The 17,061-nt window shown below is 40.1% G+C and overlaps 4 protein-coding genes across 7 annotated transcripts; 2 read left to right on the top strand and 2 right to left on the bottom strand.

The window, feature by feature from the left end:
- Positions 1–1,549: 1,549 nt before the first annotated feature.
- LOC117783890 lies at positions 1,550–2,035 on the top strand. Its single transcript, XM_034621456.1, has one exon. The coding sequence runs from the start codon at positions 1,616–1,618 to the stop codon at positions 1,988–1,990; it is 375 nt and encodes a 124-aa protein (XP_034477347.1). The 5' UTR covers positions 1,550–1,615; the 3' UTR covers positions 1,991–2,035.
- Positions 2,036–5,371: 3,336 nt separating this feature from the next.
- On the top strand, positions 5,372–6,185 carry LOC117784603. Of its 2 annotated transcripts, none has more exons than XM_034622391.1 (4): positions 5,372–5,527; positions 5,588–5,716; positions 5,782–5,907; positions 5,959–6,185. In XM_034622391.1, the coding sequence occupies exons 1-4, from the start codon at positions 5,458–5,460 to the stop codon at positions 6,162–6,164; spliced, it is 531 nt and encodes a 176-aa protein (XP_034478282.1). In that variant the 5' UTR covers positions 5,372–5,457; the 3' UTR covers positions 6,165–6,185. The 2 variants fall into 2 exon arrangements, with proteins under 2 accessions (XP_034478282.1, XP_034478284.1); XM_034622393.1 differs by having other exon boundaries at positions 5,427–5,531.
- Positions 6,186–11,511: 5,326 nt separating this feature from the next.
- On the bottom strand, positions 11,512–13,532 carry LOC117783997 (cytosol aminopeptidase). The gene has a single exon (XM_034621588.1). The coding sequence runs from the start codon at positions 13,445–13,447 to the stop codon at positions 11,786–11,788; it is 1,662 nt and encodes a 553-aa protein (XP_034477479.1). The 5' UTR covers positions 13,448–13,532; the 3' UTR covers positions 11,512–11,785.
- Positions 13,533–14,015: 483 nt separating this feature from the next.
- Positions 14,016–17,047, bottom strand: LOC117783995 (pre-mRNA-splicing factor syf1 homolog). 3 transcript variants are annotated; one of them, XM_034621583.1, is made up of 5 exons: positions 16,906–17,045; positions 16,335–16,847; positions 14,854–16,283; positions 14,766–14,790; positions 14,016–14,703 (listed from the first exon to the last, which is right to left on the bottom strand). In XM_034621583.1, exons 1-5 carry the CDS (start codon positions 16,948–16,950, stop codon positions 14,125–14,127), a joined length of 2,592 nt encoding a protein of 863 aa, XP_034477474.1. In that variant the 5' UTR covers positions 16,951–17,045; the 3' UTR covers positions 14,016–14,124. The 3 variants fall into 3 exon arrangements, with proteins under 3 accessions (XP_034477474.1, XP_034477473.1, XP_034477475.1); XM_034621584.1 differs by lacking the exon at positions 14,016–14,703 and having other exon boundaries at positions 14,854–14,882; positions 15,215–16,283; positions 16,906–17,047; XM_034621582.1 differs by having other exon boundaries at positions 14,766–16,283; positions 16,906–17,044.
- Positions 17,048–17,061: the final 14 nt, after the last annotated feature.

Raw genomic sequence — 17,061 nt, forward strand, 5'->3', positions numbered from 1 at the left:
CTGATTAACAAAAAAAAAATGTTCTGCAACTTCACCCAATTTTTAAATATATATTAAAACAGTGCCTCTAATAAAATGTACCTTGTTCCGCAAGAAATCCTTTAAAACATAGTTATTCTAGGGTCAAACGAGAAAACATTTTTTTTATGATTTCTGATAATGAATGAATTATCAAACTTAAAAAACTTTAAGAAATTATATTATATTATATACGTCCTTAAATTGAAATATTTTTATTTAAATTATGTATGTATTATAATTTTTTAATGATTGGAAAACAGAATTAAAACTAGAAAACATTTATTTTTTAGTTTGAAAAATCTACATAATAACAAATTAATTATAATTTATAAACATAGACTTTTTACTATTTTACACAGCAATGCTATAAACTCTTAAGGCAGAACAATGTTTTGCCGTAGTTTACAAAACATTATAATTTTTTCATGATTGGAAAACAGAATTAAAACTAGAAAACATTTTTTTTTTAGTTTAAAAAATCTACATATGAATAAATTAATTATGATTTTTAAGCATCGGTTTTTTACTAGTTTACACAGCAATGCTATCAACTCTTAAGGCAGAACAATGTTTTGCCGTAGTTTACAACTTGAACCAAACGGAACCCACAAACCGATTGCAGTAAACTTTTGTACAGTATTCTTACCCACACACAACAAAGTTATAGAAATGATGGCGGAAAATTACCCTAACGAAAGGGCTTCCGCTACTGTACGAGTGCAACCTTTTTGACACAACTGTACCAGGTCAGCATTTGCGGGGGCGTTTTCAGTGTGACCCAAAACAAAAGCAATTAGATGACATTGGCGACGTTACCATTTGTTTGGCTGTGATTCAGATTGTGCGGGCGTCGCGTCGCTTGTCGCACGCAGGAAGAGCCACTAAAAAGTTTACCAACGCGATTTTCTTGCTGAAACTATAAATTTACAAGCCGCAGTGGTGCTACAGTGTTGCCACAATGGTGTTGCCACCGCCAGGCAACGGTTATGGCCAGAGTCGTGAGTGTTTCGTGACACCCGAATATATGTGTGTGTGTGTAAGTGAGTGTATTAAAAAGCATTCAAGTGAACCTGTGCCGTGTTCCGTGTTTCGTGTCGTGTCTCGGGCCGACAATTTTCCGGTCTTTCAACGGTTATTTGTTGTTTTCCTATTGTTGTTGTTGGGGATTTTTATAGCCATTTTCGTTGTTGTTGCTGCTAGTTTTTAAAACTTTGACTATGTCGTTGTTGGGGAAGGAGGGATTGATGGGATGATTGTCGAGGTTTAACGTTTCGGCTGTTGAGCATTTATCTCAGCACCCTCAAAGTTTTACAACGACTACTCTCGTACTTGTATAATACCTAAGCCAACAACAAAGCGCACGGATTTCAAGTGGGAATAAGTTTAATGATCGAAATAATTCAACATGTGCCAGAGTTTGGGCTTAAGCTTGTTTATGCCTGTTTATGACCTAACGTGGGTCGACTTTAAGCACATAAGCATGCCTTTTTTGATATACATTTGAAAATCAACCAAATTAAACACATTTGTCGTTCAACTTGCTCTCGTTCGTATCAAAATTATACAGTTTACTTATTTCTGATAAAAATCTATAATGTCACGCTTTATGAGCTGTCTGCTGAGGAAGCTAAGGGTGCAGTCCAGAGACCAAGGATCATCTGAAATATATCGCCAGTACTCAGAGAGCAAGTGCAAGAAACCGTGTCCCATAGGACCCAAGCCGAGAAACAGTCGCGATCCTCCGAACTGTTATGAACCGGAACGTCTGGAAACGACAGCTTTTAAAGTGCCGCCCTTCATAAAGCCCAAGATATTCAGACCAATCCAGAGGAAGGAGATACTTGGCCCCAATGCGAGCAAATGTGAATGCTATAAGAATCCAGAGTATTATAGCTATCATCGTTATTCGATCTATGATCTAAAGGCAGCCACAAATGCGGTGAAGGCGTGTATTAAATGCTGTGAATAAAGCGTGACATTATTGACACACTTACTTTCGAGTAAGTCCATGGTATTATGGCACTAATCGTATTAGTTGGTCGTTAGTTAGGCGTTCTCTGCTGATGTTCCTGCTGCTGCTGCTATCAGCGCCAAATGCGATTTCCGCACAATGAGCCGTTTGGTGGCTCTTGCTTCAACTTGCTATCCTCTCTTACTGCCCCCTCCCTACTCCCCACTTCCCACTCGACTCGCCTTGCTTCGAGCCGGCTTGTTTCCGGTTTACGTGCACCATTTTTCGTACAGGTGACATAATGACCCGACTCTGGACGTGCAGTGCTAACACGTAATTAGAGAGACGCGAGACGATTCTCGTCCTGGCAACTTTGTAATTTAGCAAATCGGTTTAGCTGGCGACAAAGAATGACAGTGCCTTCAAAAAGCAGATACTCCTAAATGGTTTTATTAAATTTACAAACATTAGCCTCTTACTTACACTGCCAAGTGACAGTTACTTGAATAGGTATTACTCTCGACAAAGGTGTTAGTTGAGGCTCAAAATTGAAAGCTATTGACAGTTGATGTTAAGGTCATGAGCCAAGGATTCCATTTGTGACACCAGCAGCAGCAAATATGTTGCCTCACATGCCCAACTTTGTTCATTTATCAATTTTAATCGCATGCAAATTTTATGCAGGCTCCCCATTAGCTAAATACCCTGAGAGAAACTATGTTTCTCATATGACAACTGGCTGTTAGTTTTTGTTAACAACTTTCGCCTTGGCTTTTGGACTTGTCCCAATCAACAACCTCTTCTATCCTCCGCTTCTCCTACACACCAATTCCATTTACTCCAAGTTTGGTCGCGATATTTGCATTTTGGTGACATAATTTCAGCTGCGAGTGTATTGTCAAATGGAAGGATCCCAACCAAACAAGAAACATGGCCAAAAAAACATTTGCATAATTAATGAGTTGAGGGCAGGAATTCTGTTAGTTTTATGAATTCGAAAACAGGCAACATAAGAAGATTAGTCCAGTTAATCAGGCTGGATAAATACTCGTACTATAATAAAAATATATTGCTGTATTATTTATTACAGAAAATTCAGCCGGAAATGTTCTGTACAAGCTCTCAAACATCCCAGAGCATTATAACTTTTAAAATACGCAATATTAATCACTGAAAGAAACATAAAATATTGCATAAAGTATTCCATCATCGTTCAGAGTTGAAGCTGAATTGAATTCTAAGGACATGTCAGAGGTAATGGCTCCTGGTTGTTAGACCTTTCATGGTTCAATTGCTTTGGATTTGCCAAAGAGCTGCTTGGTTTGTGTTTATTCCAAACACCTGACTAACGCTAATTTCCGTAGGTGTTTCTTTATATTTTTATTTTTATTTTGTCCTAGATCTAATGACATTCGTGTCAATAAAAATGATCAATCATTGGAACAGAAGAACGTTTTTGAGGGTAAGGGAACAAAGCTGAGGTTGCTGTGACTTGAGAATAAAAAGGTTCTCAATATTCGTATCATGGGTTGCCTTGATGGATGAGTGCAAGGAACGTGGCCCAAAGCAACTCCAATCCAACCCATTGGCAACATTGTCAAGCCAGTATTGAGGCACGTATTTGACCGGCAGCTACTGCAAAAGTTTAACACATTCAGAACAACAATAAAATGTACAAATAAGTTTTAATTGTTTTGAACAATTAAAAATTAAATTCAAAAATATTTACGTAAAATGCTATGGTAAAAATTGTACTTTCATTCAATTTGTGCAACTGTTCGAGTACGTGAGTATACGTGAGTTTTCTCTCTCTGTGAATGTGTGTGTGTGTGTGTGTGTGTGTGTGTGTATGTTTTGGCTGTCCAAATGCCGCTGCTGCTAAACAAATTAAATTAGACAACTTTTATTCATTCGTTTGACATTTTTATTTGTTTTCAAACTCATTTCGTGCAAGGCGAGCAAACAACTCCAACAACCGGACAATTAACAACAAATACAATTTGCAGACTTTTGTTTAAAATTTTCAGCAACTGCTGTTATTTAATTGTTTGTCAGGCATCTCTTATCTGTCCCTGTCCCCCCCCCCCCCTCTCACTCTCTTTGAAAATTTAATTAAATGCCATTTGCATTAAGGGGAAATGTGATAAAATGATTAGCATTTTAAAACTAATATTCAATTTATGTCACTTTCTTTTTTTTATACAATGCCAGAGTGATAAGAGACCTTATCGCTTACTGATTGTCAGAGGAAGAATTGAACTATACAAAATCAAAATTCAACATCGCGACGCTGCTTTTCAATAACGATAAATCAATTCTGTTCTTTGTTTGTTCTTTGATCATATGCCATCAAGAGAATCAAAGAGTATACGAAATTTAAAATTCAAATTTTATTCATTTCCTGAAAAAAAATATTTTTTGACGGATTTCGCCAGAATTCGACTTTCATGTTAAGGGTCCCCCCTTTAAAATATTGAAAATATTAAATTTTAGATCTCAAGTTTCAACATCTTATCAACTACTTATATTGTTATTAGTATAAAACAACACTTAAACAAAAATCATGAGAAACTGGACGTAAATTTTGATTTGTAAAGTTGCTAGGTCAGAGGCTTGAGCAACTTTGAACTGTCATAACTTTGTTAAAACCCAACCGATTTTCAAGCGGAATGTCATTTTGATCATGATTTGGCCTCTATATTCATTCTGTATTCAAACTTTGTTCAATTAGAAAAAATAATTATTTTCGACCAAGATTCGATTTGGATGGTAAGGGGGGACCCTTTGAACTTTTGAAAATTCAAATTTTTAAATCTCAAGTTTTCACTTTTAATCAACTGCTTATATCATAATTAGTAAAAAACAACACTTTAAACTTGATTCTAAGACGTTTAATTTTTTTGTCAAAAATCATGGCAAATCTGACAAAAATTTTGACTTGTAAAGTTGCTATGTCAAGGGTCTGAGCAACTTCAAACATTCACAACTTTGTCGAAACTGAACCGATTTTCAAACGGAATGTCATATTGCTCATGATTTGTCTTTTAAAATTATTCTCCATTCAAATTTTATAAATTAAAAAAAAAAAATATTTTTTGACAGATTTCGATTTTGATATGAATATTGAATTGAATTTCAGATCAAAAACATCGAATTATTTTAAAAACAACACCTTACTCTTAGAACAATACAACATCGTCTAACTGATTGAGACATATTAATAAAAATGTGAGAGCCACACAGAAAATAGATACAACTATCATATTAATGAAACCATAAGAGTTGTTATCTTCCGGCAGAGCAAGAAAATGAGAAACCCAATACACCTGAAAGGTAAATGATAAGATCGTCGATCGTCAGACGATTGCATCGAATTCATCAATATCAGTTCGTCTTTGACAGAGGAAACAGCAGCGCATGTTAAAAAAATAATATTAATATCTAGCATTATCTGTAAAATTTATCGAGGAAATATCTTATCGACAATGCCACTGCAGCTGTTTAAATTGTTGCTACCGTTGCTGCTGTTGAAAAGCCTGAAAGTGTCTGCCGAGTGTTGGTGAAGTGCGACAAGTGAATACTAATGAATATGACTCATATTTACTCATTTAACAGCGCCACAATGCTTTCATTTCACCTGGCTAGGACCCTATGAGAACAAAACGAATCTTCCCAAGGAGAGTTGCGAGGCAAGAGTCGGTGACTTTAATGAAATACCTTGTGAGATGCCCCTGGTGGCCACTTGTGAGTAATCTCATTATCAGTATAAATATATATATGTATAACTGTAAACATCTCATGTGTTATAGACAATGATACTGTGCCGGATGTGAAGGCTCTCTGGCAGAACGATACATTAAATCGTGAGCATTATTTGTGCCAAATGTCGCCCGGATACTCCTGTGTCAAATACTCGTACATATTCAAGGGCGGCAGTAAGTTTCCTATAAATACATATATAGCATCTACTAACTAATAACTTTTAGTACAAAACATAACGTATATGTGCGCCAAGGTGAATAGCACAAATGGATGCTATCGACAAACACATTCATCGGGTATGCAGGTCGAGGCTTGTGTCTGCACCTCCCGAGTGGGTCTTATACCCTGTAATGGCTGTGCAACAACGAAGACTATACATGTTTTGGGCTTGGCCTTAGCTTTGTTCAGCATTTTTATTATTGTCAAATAAACATGAAAGTAATGTACTCGATATCTGGCACTTCACTGGCAATTTGTTTAGTCAACGTCAACAATGAATGGGTCATGGGGGGATGTTGTTACATTGTATATGTATATTACTCATATACAATATTTATGCTATATATAACCTTTGTGGAAGCTAGCCCTCTTCGCTGTGTAATGTGACATTTCCGCGCTTTTGATTTTGACAAGTTTGTACGAATTTATGGGCGTTCTTTATAGGCCATATTTTATTTTTTATGGCTTTTCATTGGTTTCGCGTTGGCCAAATAAACTGCTATTATTTATTTAGTTGGCCATTAATCAAATGCAACGATGACGATGACTGTCAGCGAGGCATCTATTTAAAAGAATTGTCTAAAATATTTTAGACCAATCTGCAACTGAGTTATACAAATTGCTCTTCAGCTGTCGATATAAATAATACAAGAGTCCGATTTGACTTCAGCTTAGAATCTTCTCGTATATTAAGCGATAAAATTGTACAACGCTTTTAGCCAATTTTAAATTGGTCGTCTGACATTTGTGAAACGTGTTGCCAGTGCCAGACAACAGAAAAATCTCAACTCAATAATAACAATAAATAAATAAACAGTAAATCAAACAAACCGTAAAATATTGTCACAGACAGCAGCAGCATAATAATAGGCTGCCAAACACACAGAGGGAGGAGACGGAGATAGCTGGCAAGGCGACCGTGGCCAAATAGCAAACAATGCACTCGATAAACTGAAAGCAATGGGGCCCACTCTGCGTATGAGCAACGAATGCAATGAACAATTAAAATGCTGAACCGGAGAAGGGGTGATTGGGGTGAAGGGGCTTGGCTGTGGAATATTGGTAATGTCCAATGTCCATTAGCCGGCCCAATGCATTCAAATAAACTAATTTTAATTCCTCGCTCTGCGGACGGGTCACGCAATGCAGCTCAATTGTGAGTCAAATTGGTACTCGTACTATATTGAGAACGAAACGGGAAAATTGCTGACTGAGCCAGTTACTGGCTGGGTAGACGTGGCATCGAATATACGCATATATATATTTATTTTATTTAAAAACAATTTTTTATATTTATATTTGCCTTTTAATGTAAACCAATGCGTAAAGCTTTGACATTACTTGTGTTATGAGCGCGAAAATTAACATTTCAGAGTTGCAGTTTTTATTATTCATTCTTTTTATGATTTTATTGAGAAATTGCAGTAAAGGAATTTATTTAAAATATCTGCATTATTTTTGATATATTGGAAGTAATAAATCGATTTTTATTAAAAAATGTACGACAAATTTTTTATATATTATTAAGTAGATAAAGTATCTGAAATCCAGAAGAAATAACTGTTTTTATAAAAGACAACAGAAAGTTATAAGAGCAATACTTCCATGTTCAGTAAAGAAATTTTCTACTCTTAATTAATGTACATAAGCTTCTGCGTAACGTCTGTTATCCTACACAGTTTTTATTTATATCTAACCAATATATCACATATAGTATAGTTATGGGTAACAGTACAAATTGCAAATACAATTCGATATGCATAAACAGAACGCCTGAACGCAGTGCTTATCTTAGCCCCCTTCCAGACCAAAACCGACGCTTTCAGAGTGTGAAAAATAAACATAATTTGTTGTTGTTGTTGTTGCTGTAGTTTTGTGTTGAGGTCATGAGTATGGTTCCTAATATTATGGCATGTTTATGCACTGCCTATAACCAAATTGTTGTTATTGGCGCTGTGGCTATTTGTTTAGCATTTGCCTAGACAGTTTTATGTACAGTTAGATAGATAGCTGGAACCGTCATGCAGCCCACGCGTCGTATGTGTAATGATATTGATATGAATATAATTTATATGTCTGCGACCAACTCGCTTGTTTAACAAGCAATAACAATAACCAATGCCGATGGCAAATAAATGTGATTAGCTTTAGCACTTCCATTGATAAAGCCACATTTAGGTTGCATTTCAGCCAACATTAAAGTGCATACTAAATTGTATTGTAAATGTAAATGTGAGCATGGTTTTGAAAAATATTTTAATTTCTTTTTAAGAATGTGTTTTTTTGCTTGATTAATTTATCTGCATAATTATGAATATTTTATTTAATTTGATAAATGAAATGACCTGAAGATGAACCATCCTATTGGTTATTTAATGAGTTTGTATGCAAGTTCATGTTTATATGGAACTTTCAATAAGTGCATTCATTCATATTCACCACATGCTCAATTATTTATTCGCTGCATTTGCTCCACTTTTCAAAATGAACTAAATTTTCACCGCTGCTTTTTGTATTTATTTTGACAAAACCAATGGCAAGCACAACGAGGAAAACCACAAAAACCGCAACGAATTTAGCACGACGCTTGACCGGACCGTGGAAGAGGAAGAGGAAGAGGGAAGAGGGCGCTCGTGAAGCTGGATGCAGACTTGACTGCATTTGAATGCAACGGCGAACAATCCAAAACAAAATGGCGCCTGCTAACCATTGAAGTGTGACAGGCAAAACAAAAGCAGACTACAGACTACAGACTACAGCATAAAAAAAAGTGAATACACCAAAAATTAAGCATACGCCGCGTGGGTGACTGGCGGATAAAAAGAATTTGGTATTCAATCGCAATACTATTGTACATATACATATACAGATATGTACGTGTGAATGTATGTATGTATGTATTAGCAACAACACCAAGCAAAATGCAAATGAAACCCACCGCAGCGCGTCTCTGCCATTAATTGGCAATTTATAGCAGAAGCAAACCACATCAGGCACGCCCCCAGCACCACCAACACCACCAACACCACCACCCACTGCATCGCAATTCGCATCGCCCATTTTCACGTGCGCGCTCAAGTGTAAATTATCATTTCCAGCAACGGAATTTTTTATACAGCCGCAAAACAAGGCAAGAGGCAATGCTATAAAAATGTACATAGAAAGCGACATTCAAAAGCCAAAAAAAAAATATTAAAAAAAAAAGAATACAGTCACCAAACTTTAGCCGGGAGCAACCCGTCCATGACGACCGCAAAAGGCGATATCCTCCAAATTGTCCCGCCGACGAAGCGAGAGCGGAAGATAAAAAAGAATACACGTTTGTATTTCTTGGAATCAGACGAGCACACACTCTATGCGATTGTAAAAAACTTCAATCTTTGCCAGTACTAACTGAAACTTAATTATTAATCATGATACAAATGTTTCAGCAAACTATGAAAAGTTTCGCACGGCACAAATCTAATAATTAAGTGATAAAACTCCTGATAAAGAGTATAGCAAACCCAAGCGGCAATTTATCGCATTTTGCTGTGGTCGGCATTAGTTACGCTGAATTTTATCACAATTGCAATTCTTTCTAGACCCGCCAAAAAGGATTTTTGGATTACAGCCAAGCAGAAAAGGTAGTTGAGAATGAGTCAAAGTTGGAGATGGACTTGCAAATGCCTTGGCAACTGACCGAACGTGCAGCCCACAAATAGCCACATTTCTCGCCTTTAAATATAATCATAATTCGGTCTGATTTCTGCTTTGTGGTCTCTGCAAATGATTAACACTGCGGCCCCTTGGCTGCGTGGAAGGGGGCGTGGCAGCCCGTCCATTGCCAGAGCCCTTGGCTCTTTGGCTTTTGGCATACCACTGAGTTAGTTAAAGAGTTCAACACCAAAAAAAATTGCATATTCTTGAAGCCTGATTGCTCATTAGCAAATTCATTTGGCTGCACTCCAGTGCGAACCCTTAGCCTGACTACCCCCTCCCCCTTATGCAAGTACGTCCCTAACTGATAACTAAAGAGCATTTGCATCTCCGCTTCGAGTTTAGGAAGTGCTAAAATATCCAAAAGAAAAACTTAGAAATACTCTATAATGCATAATTAAGATTTTTTATTAGTTTAATTTTGTTCAGCTAATAAATGTCCTTTTGATTTCTATAATATGCTTTTAATCTTATCACTAAATAGCTGAAAAATAATAGGTGATTTTTTCTGATTCATCTTCTGAAAGTAATTTATATGTTATAATGAGTTTTAATTCGAATTATTTTTTCTTTAAAATGTTTTCAATTGTCAAACTTTATCGTTTATCAGAAGGACTTGAAACTTTAGAACTGTATTTCGTATTAGCGAATTGGAAAATTGCAGAAATGCTTCAAAATTATCATTTTGCGGCCTAATGACTTGTGCACAATGTCGCGGTGTTGAGAGATACTTGATACTTGGGAGAGCAGCTCACCAACTGCGTAATGCTGGAGTGTGTGCTTCTCTAAGCCTCTCCCAGTTGCCAACTTGGCGGAGTGGAGTTGAGCACAAAATGTTTGCTTAATTGTCAAAATTTATGTTGGCGCTGCTGGGGGAAACTATCTAAAGACCAGATCCACAGAGCTAGCTGGCTATGACTTTGGGGCATAGTTGATGATGAGGTATGAGAGGTTAAGGGTGATGATGATGAGGATGAGGATAAGGGGATGAGCATTAACCCAGTTAACCCATTAAAGCCGTGTCATAAATTCAAAGCCCACAGCACAACAACAGATTCGGCAGCAGCAGCAACAACAATTACAACAGCAACAACAACATTATGACTTGCTTTGTGGCTTTTAGTGGCCAGGCTTGGCACCGTTTTTCGACTCATTAAAGCCAACTTTACGCAATTAGCCTAATAAGCCGCCCATAAGTAGGCTACAAAAAAAGCAACAACAAGACGGAAACATTCACAGAGGCCACCTCTCAAATTTACATCACTTTTGGGCGCATTTCGCATTTCGCATTTTTGCTCAATTAAATTAATTAAATAACAGCTGAAATATGCAACGAGCTTGATGAAGAGATGACCCAACTGATGGCTGGCTACACAAAGTATTTACAAAGGGTCGTGGGCATAAAAGGCAAAATTGTCACAAAAGACCTTTGGGTCACAGTAATGAAAGCTACAGATGCAATCAATTTGAAGAACAAAAACCAAAAGGGTTTGACACATAGGATTACATACGATAAAATGTTTAAAATAAGATCCTAACTATAAATAAAGGAATGTGTGATGCCGATTAAATCTGTCTGCGATTTACTGTGATATATGCATAAATATATGCATAGACTATTAATTAAAAGTTAGTATATAAATCAAACACAATTTTGCAAACTAAAAAGTACTTTTACTATCCCCAGCTATTTTCCACTCTTAAAAAACATTTTTGTAATTTAGTTACTTTTTCTTTTACACATAAAAAATACTTTGGCAATCAGTATAAAAATACTTTTTAATTTATTTATTATCTGGTATAATCAAAAAATTATATTAATCAATTGAAAAAAAGTGGTTTAAAATAAAACTAAAAAATTACTTCACTTACATTTCATTTAATTCTGTTCTAATATTCATAAGTATGTCTGTAGTCATAATAACTAATAGCGATTATTACAGTACGTGTGTGTGAATAGTTTAAAATTTGAATTTTGACTACTGGCGGGTCATCCCCCACCGTCTGGAACAATTCAAATAACAATTAAATTTGGAAGTCCACAGGAGTGCGCAGAAAATAAAATATAAAGTCGATTGTGAAACGGAATCGACAGAAAGTCATAAAGTTAAAAAAGAAAAACACTAGGAACATCTACTTGTTGTCGGGACAGGCCATCTGGTAGAGGAACTGGATGATTGTGCGGGTGGGACGTCCCGTCATGCGATCCTTGAGCAAATAGGGCAATGGATTGTGGCGAGTCATCATGCCCACGTTGCGGATATCAATGTGGGCCCAGTCCACGCATGGCACCAGCTCATGGAGCACGGCAGCTGCAATGCAACTGGAGGCAGGACCACGGCCACGATTGCTAATGTCAAATGTCAGATTGGGCGTGACCAGTTGCTTGAAGTAATTCCAAAGGGGCAAACGCCAGACGCGATCGCCAGTTAGACCGCCAGCCTTTTCAAACTGCTTGTAGACGAAATTTGAATTACTAAAGATGCCCGCCGCACTGCCTCCAAGGCCAGAGCAGACGCCGTAACCCAATGTGGCCACGTCCAGGATGAGGCGAGGCTTGAAGCTGCTTTGGGCATAGAGCAGGGGATCCGCCATGACCACTGTGCCCGCCTTGCTCACATCCACAATGCCCAGTGTCTTGCCATTGAGCAGGGTGACCACATCGCCCGGCTTAACGGCCATCCCAGATGGCATATTCTCGCAGAGCGGCAGCACCGCGCTCACATTCAGTGGCAGCGACAGAGCAGCCGCTGCCCGAATGGTGGCCACACAGGCGGCTGCTCCGGCCATGCAGCCGCGATACATGTGCATGCAGTCCTTGGGACGGAGGCACAGGCCGCCGCTGTTGTAGGTTAATCCCTTGCCGAGCAGCAGGATGGGCTTGTCCTCGGGTGCAGTGCCACAGTAGTTGACCTCCAGCACGACGGGCGGCTCACAGCTGCCCTTGGCGACCATTAGAAATGAGTTCAGACGATTCTCCTCGATCCAGTCCATGGATCGTATCTCCACACTCACGCCACATGGACACAGTGCATCCACAGTGGACTGTGCGAATATGGTGGGAGTCATTTGATTGGCCGGCGTATCACACAAGCGTCTGGCCAAATTCTGTGACTCGGCCTTGAAGAGACCACGCGTCCAGGCATCCACCTCGGGTGAATCATACAGCTCCAGTTTGGGTATAAGCGTGCGATCCTGCTTACGCCGATTGCTATTATACCGCCAAATGGCCAAGGCGCTGCCCTCGGCCGCCTGTTCCGGATACTCCATGGAGTCCACAAACACATCGGTTACGCCCTGCATTTGCAGTGCTCGAGCTCCAACTCCAGCGGCAACTCGCGCATTCTCCATGCCCTCGTCAATCATTTCCAGGTCATTGAAGCCGGCACCCTCCTGACCCAGACCCACCACAGCAACGGAACTGAACTCTGCGTCCACATTCATAAAGACAAGTCCCTTGCCGAGATCACCCCTCATGCCCGTCTCGCGCACCAGCTCCGATATTTTGCCCTGAGCCCGATCATCGAACTTCTCACCACTGGACGTCAGCTTGGGATCCTTGTCGCCCTCCTTGGAATACACGCCCACCACAACGCCCTTGACCACGCTGCCTTCCTCGCATTTAAGGGCAAAGTGTCGAGTCTGCTGACTGGTATTCAAAGCACCTCTTGACAATAGTCTTCCCAAGACATTTTTGGTAGAACCCGCATGTCTCAAAGCCAACATGTAACGCACTCCTTGGATAAACTTCAGGTTCTTGTTCAACGATTTCGCAAGGCAACTGCTTAACATCATCTTCGATATTTGTAACAAAAACTATTTTAGTAATATTTCGAAAATTCTTAGAATATTTTTGTGATGTGAATGTGGAATGTGACCTAACTGTGTTAATTCTTTACAAGTGCTTTAAAGGAGTCTAAATAAAGCGTCGCCTCCTACAATTTATACATTTTGATGCTAGAAAGGGAAAAGTTCACCGAAAATGCCGAATACATTAATGTAAATACAAACTGAACACATTGTAGCCAGTTTAGCTATTTTTCAGCGGCTTACAAGATTTTAAAGCTAAAGAAAAACACTAAAATCATAAATTTTAACTCTAATTTGCTTCCATATATTAATTATAAATATCTGGCTAGTTCTAACGGTCAAAAATTGGCAACAGTGACTGAACATCAAGTTTAAAATGGAATTTTAATCATCCATCCATATCATCGAAATCTGAACAGATTTATCGTTTTATATATCTCAAATCCTGGAAAAATAACTAAAAATCAAAATTATTAACCAATATTTTATAAGCTCACAAAATTATTTAATAATAACTTGTAAACTTATTTAATGTTATAACTATTATAGCTGGTTTAATTTTAGCAATGTTTATTTTAGTACTTGAAAGAAAACCTCAATCACAAACATTGCAAATTGAATATGATTTCTATGCAAAATCGGTTAGCTTAACCCTATTAACCTTATTCCTCATCAGAGTCTTGCTGATTGTTGGGCTTCAGGCTGCCAAAGACCTTGGCCGGAATAGCTTTCTGCTCGAAACGTAGTTTCTTCATAATTAGACCTTCATCATCGGTTTTAGTGGCTGTTTCAGCATCTCCGTTTGCCGTTTGTTCAGTGTTTGCATTTTCCTCGTCTTCGTCTTCATCTTCATCCTCATCGCTGTCGCCAATGTCAATCTCATCGGGATTGATCACAGTGTTATCCTTATTCTTGGCCCCGCCTTGTGTCTCGCCACGCACAAACATAATATTTGTGGCAGCCCTCTCTGTCGGCATCTGTTTTGCCTCGGCTGCCGCCTGTCGCGCCTTCTCCTCCAGCAAACGCATAGCATCGGATCCTGCTCCGGCACCCGCATCGGCAGCAGCTCCACTGTTCGTATTGAGAAACTGGGCGGCCATCATATTGACCTGCGTGTTGTAAGTGGCCTGTACGGAGCGTTTAATGCGCAACATTTCACGCATCGTATCCTCGTTGCCATGACGCACCTCAAACTCCTTCCACGTCTGCCAGAAGTCAGCCGTAATGCGAGGATCACACACCTGACGAAAGGGAATACAAATTGGGTTTAATTAATTACTAATCCAATGGAGTATTGACTCACCTGTGAACAATGCGCATAGATGGCTCTGGCGCGATCCACTTCGCCAAGCTTCGTCTCCAGCTCCGAAAACTTGACACACATGTGCCGCATGTGCTGTTCCGGCAACGCCTCAATGGCCTTTTCATATATTTCCCGAGTGCGTGGGAGGCCATAAATCTCGGCTGCCTTCTTGATGAAAATGTTGTACATGTCGAACATCTCCTCCTCTTTGACAGCGCTCGTGGCGCGATCATAAACAGCCATGGCATGGCGGGCGAGTCCGTGCTCCTCCTCCAGCTTGGCATAGAGTAAATAAAAATACTTGGCATGCTCCGGCGGGCACTGATCCAAGCACTGCTCGAAGAGATCACGAGCGCGCTCCAGTTTGGTGCCACCATAGCGTTCCAGAAACTTGGATAGATACGAATTCCAAATGTCATAGACATTGGGCCACTTGAACAATGCAATGCCCTTTTCATAGGCGCGATAGGCCTCCTCATAATAGTTGTGCTCCTCAAGAAACATGCCATAATTGATGATTATTTGAGGCGTGCAAATCTTGAGGTCAATGATGCGTTCATAGACTGCCTTACAGGTTTTGAAGGTGCCAAAAGACTCTTCTAAGTCGGCGTACATGGACCACACTTTCAGTGATTTATACAGACGCGATTGCACTGTCTCCGTATCATCATGATATGCCACCTTGCGCTTAGGCATTGCCGTGGCACGTTGCATCAGTTTGAGGGCCGCTTCAAACTGTTGTTGCCGCAGCTCCAACTCCGCCCACTCGCACCACACTGCCGCCAAGTGCTCCACCTTGACAAACTCCACCTGGGTAGCTCGCTCGAATACCACGCGTGCATCTTCCACCTGCCCGTTGGTCTCATAAAACTTGGCAAACTCCACCCACAGTGTGTGGAGCTGACCCACCGCCAGCTTCGGCTGAACTGTCTGCACCGCCTCAGTATAGGTGTTAATGATCTCCTCGGGCTTATCCTCGTACAGTTTCACCCGCTTGTGCCACTCGTGCACGTTGTGCGGATTCTGACGCAGCAGAACACTATTGAGCAGCAGTAATCGACGTTCCATAAGGTACTCGAAGCGGGATAGTCGCAGCTCTACATCAATGTCATCCTCCTCGTTGGCCTCCTCGTCGTTGGCCACCTGCTCCATGCGTTTATTCAGCGACAGTTCCTCGAACTGGGCATATTCATCAAAAACTTGGGTGAAATCCCGCACAGTTGTCACCGTTTGTATGGCCTCCTCGTATATGTCACGAGCTCGATCAAACAAACCAGAGCGCACATAATAATCCGCCAGTGAGTTCCACAGATGTCCCAGTTGATCCGTGTAGCGACGCAAGCCACCACGAATGATGGCATCCACATTAAGTGAATGCACCTTGTGTGGATGCTTTGATATTAGATCGCAGAGTTCGTTCCACAGCTGATGATTGGATTTGCCATGCTTGGAGACAAAGTGCTCGTTATCCACAATATGAGCCAGTTGTTGTGCCGCCTCATCCAGACGATCAGCTTCCTGGTTAAGAAAGGGTTAAGTGAGGTATGGGTATCAAATTGACAGACTTACCTGCAGGTATGCCACATATTCTTCGGCATCCTCCGGAAACAGCTTGAGATAGCGCCTGTAGACACGCAGTGCTGTTTCGGGCATCTCATATCGCTGCACAAACTTCAGATACAATGGCCAAATGCGTCCGTGCTGTGTGATCGGCAGTGCTCGCAGTGCACGGTCGAAGACGTGGCGGGTGCGCGTTATGCGGCACTGTGAGCTCATAAACACGCCGTAGTCCATCCATATACGTGGCATCTTGTGCATGAACACCAGTGCCCGTTCGAATGTGTTGTTTACCTGCTCGTACATCGGATCCGTGGGTATCTTTCCCCTCACCTGCTTCCTGCGTGTACGCAGATAGTTGTACCAGATCTTATAGCTGCCGGGCAACTCTTTGAGTGCCCGCTCGTACACCAAATTAACACCATTGTTGGGCGCCTTCGCCTTGTGGTCAATGTAGCGCAGCCAGTGTTTCACGGAATACGCATTCCGTAGAATCTCCTCCTCATACGGCACGTCTTCCTCGTCCTACAAACATATGAACAGTTAAACAATTACTGGCAAACTGTAATAACTGCATACTTACAAAATTAAGCTCAATATGAAGAGCCGGTGTAGCTTTTTCAACCATTTTTCGTTTATTTTCCAGCAATAAAACAAAAGCCGCAAAACGTTTTCATGCGCGTCCGATATCAGCTGTTGATGGCAAGGCTGCCACCTATTTAAATTAAACAGTGCTACA

Source organism: Drosophila innubila (genome assembly GCF_004354385.1).
Source record: "Drosophila innubila isolate TH190305 chromosome 2R unlocalized genomic scaffold, UK_Dinn_1.0 1_C_2R, whole genome shotgun sequence".
NCBI lineage: Eukaryota > Metazoa > Arthropoda > Insecta > Diptera > Drosophilidae > Drosophila > Drosophila innubila.

What these genes read in the sequence shown, in the direction of transcription:
- LOC117783890 (XM_034621456.1), top strand. Translation starts at nt 1,616, where the DNA reads ATGTCACGCTTTATGAGCTGTCTGCTGAGGAAGCTAAGGGTGCAGTCC.
- LOC117784603 (XM_034622391.1), top strand. Translation starts at nt 5,458, where the DNA reads ATGCCACTGCAGCTGTTTAAATTGTTGCTACCGTTGCTGCTGTTGAAA. An exon ending in GATGCCCCTGGTGGCCACTT is followed by an intron (nt 5,717 to 5,781) that starts GTGAGTAATCTC and finishes CATGTGTTATAG; the next exon opens with ACAATGATACTGTGCCGGAT. An exon ending in GTACATATTCAAGGGCGGCA is followed by an intron (nt 5,908 to 5,958) that starts GTAAGTTTCCTA and finishes AATAACTTTTAG; the next exon opens with TACAAAACATAACGTATATG.
- LOC117783997 (XM_034621588.1), bottom strand. Translation starts at nt 13,447, where the DNA reads ATGATGTTAAGCAGTTGCCTTGCGAAATCGTTGAACAAGAACCTGAAG.
- LOC117783995 (XM_034621582.1), bottom strand. Translation starts at nt 16,950, where the DNA reads ATGGTTGAAAAAGCTACACCGGCTCTTCATATTGAGCTTAATTTT. An exon ending in AATATGTGGCATACCTGCAG is followed by an intron (nt 16,284 to 16,334) that starts GTAAGTCTGTCA and finishes TTTCTTAACCAG; the next exon opens with GAAGCTGATCGTCTGGATGA. An exon ending in TCTATGCGCATTGTTCACAG is followed by an intron (nt 14,704 to 14,765) that starts GTGAGTCAATAC and finishes CCCTTTCGTCAG; the next exon opens with GTGTGTGATCCTCGCATTAC.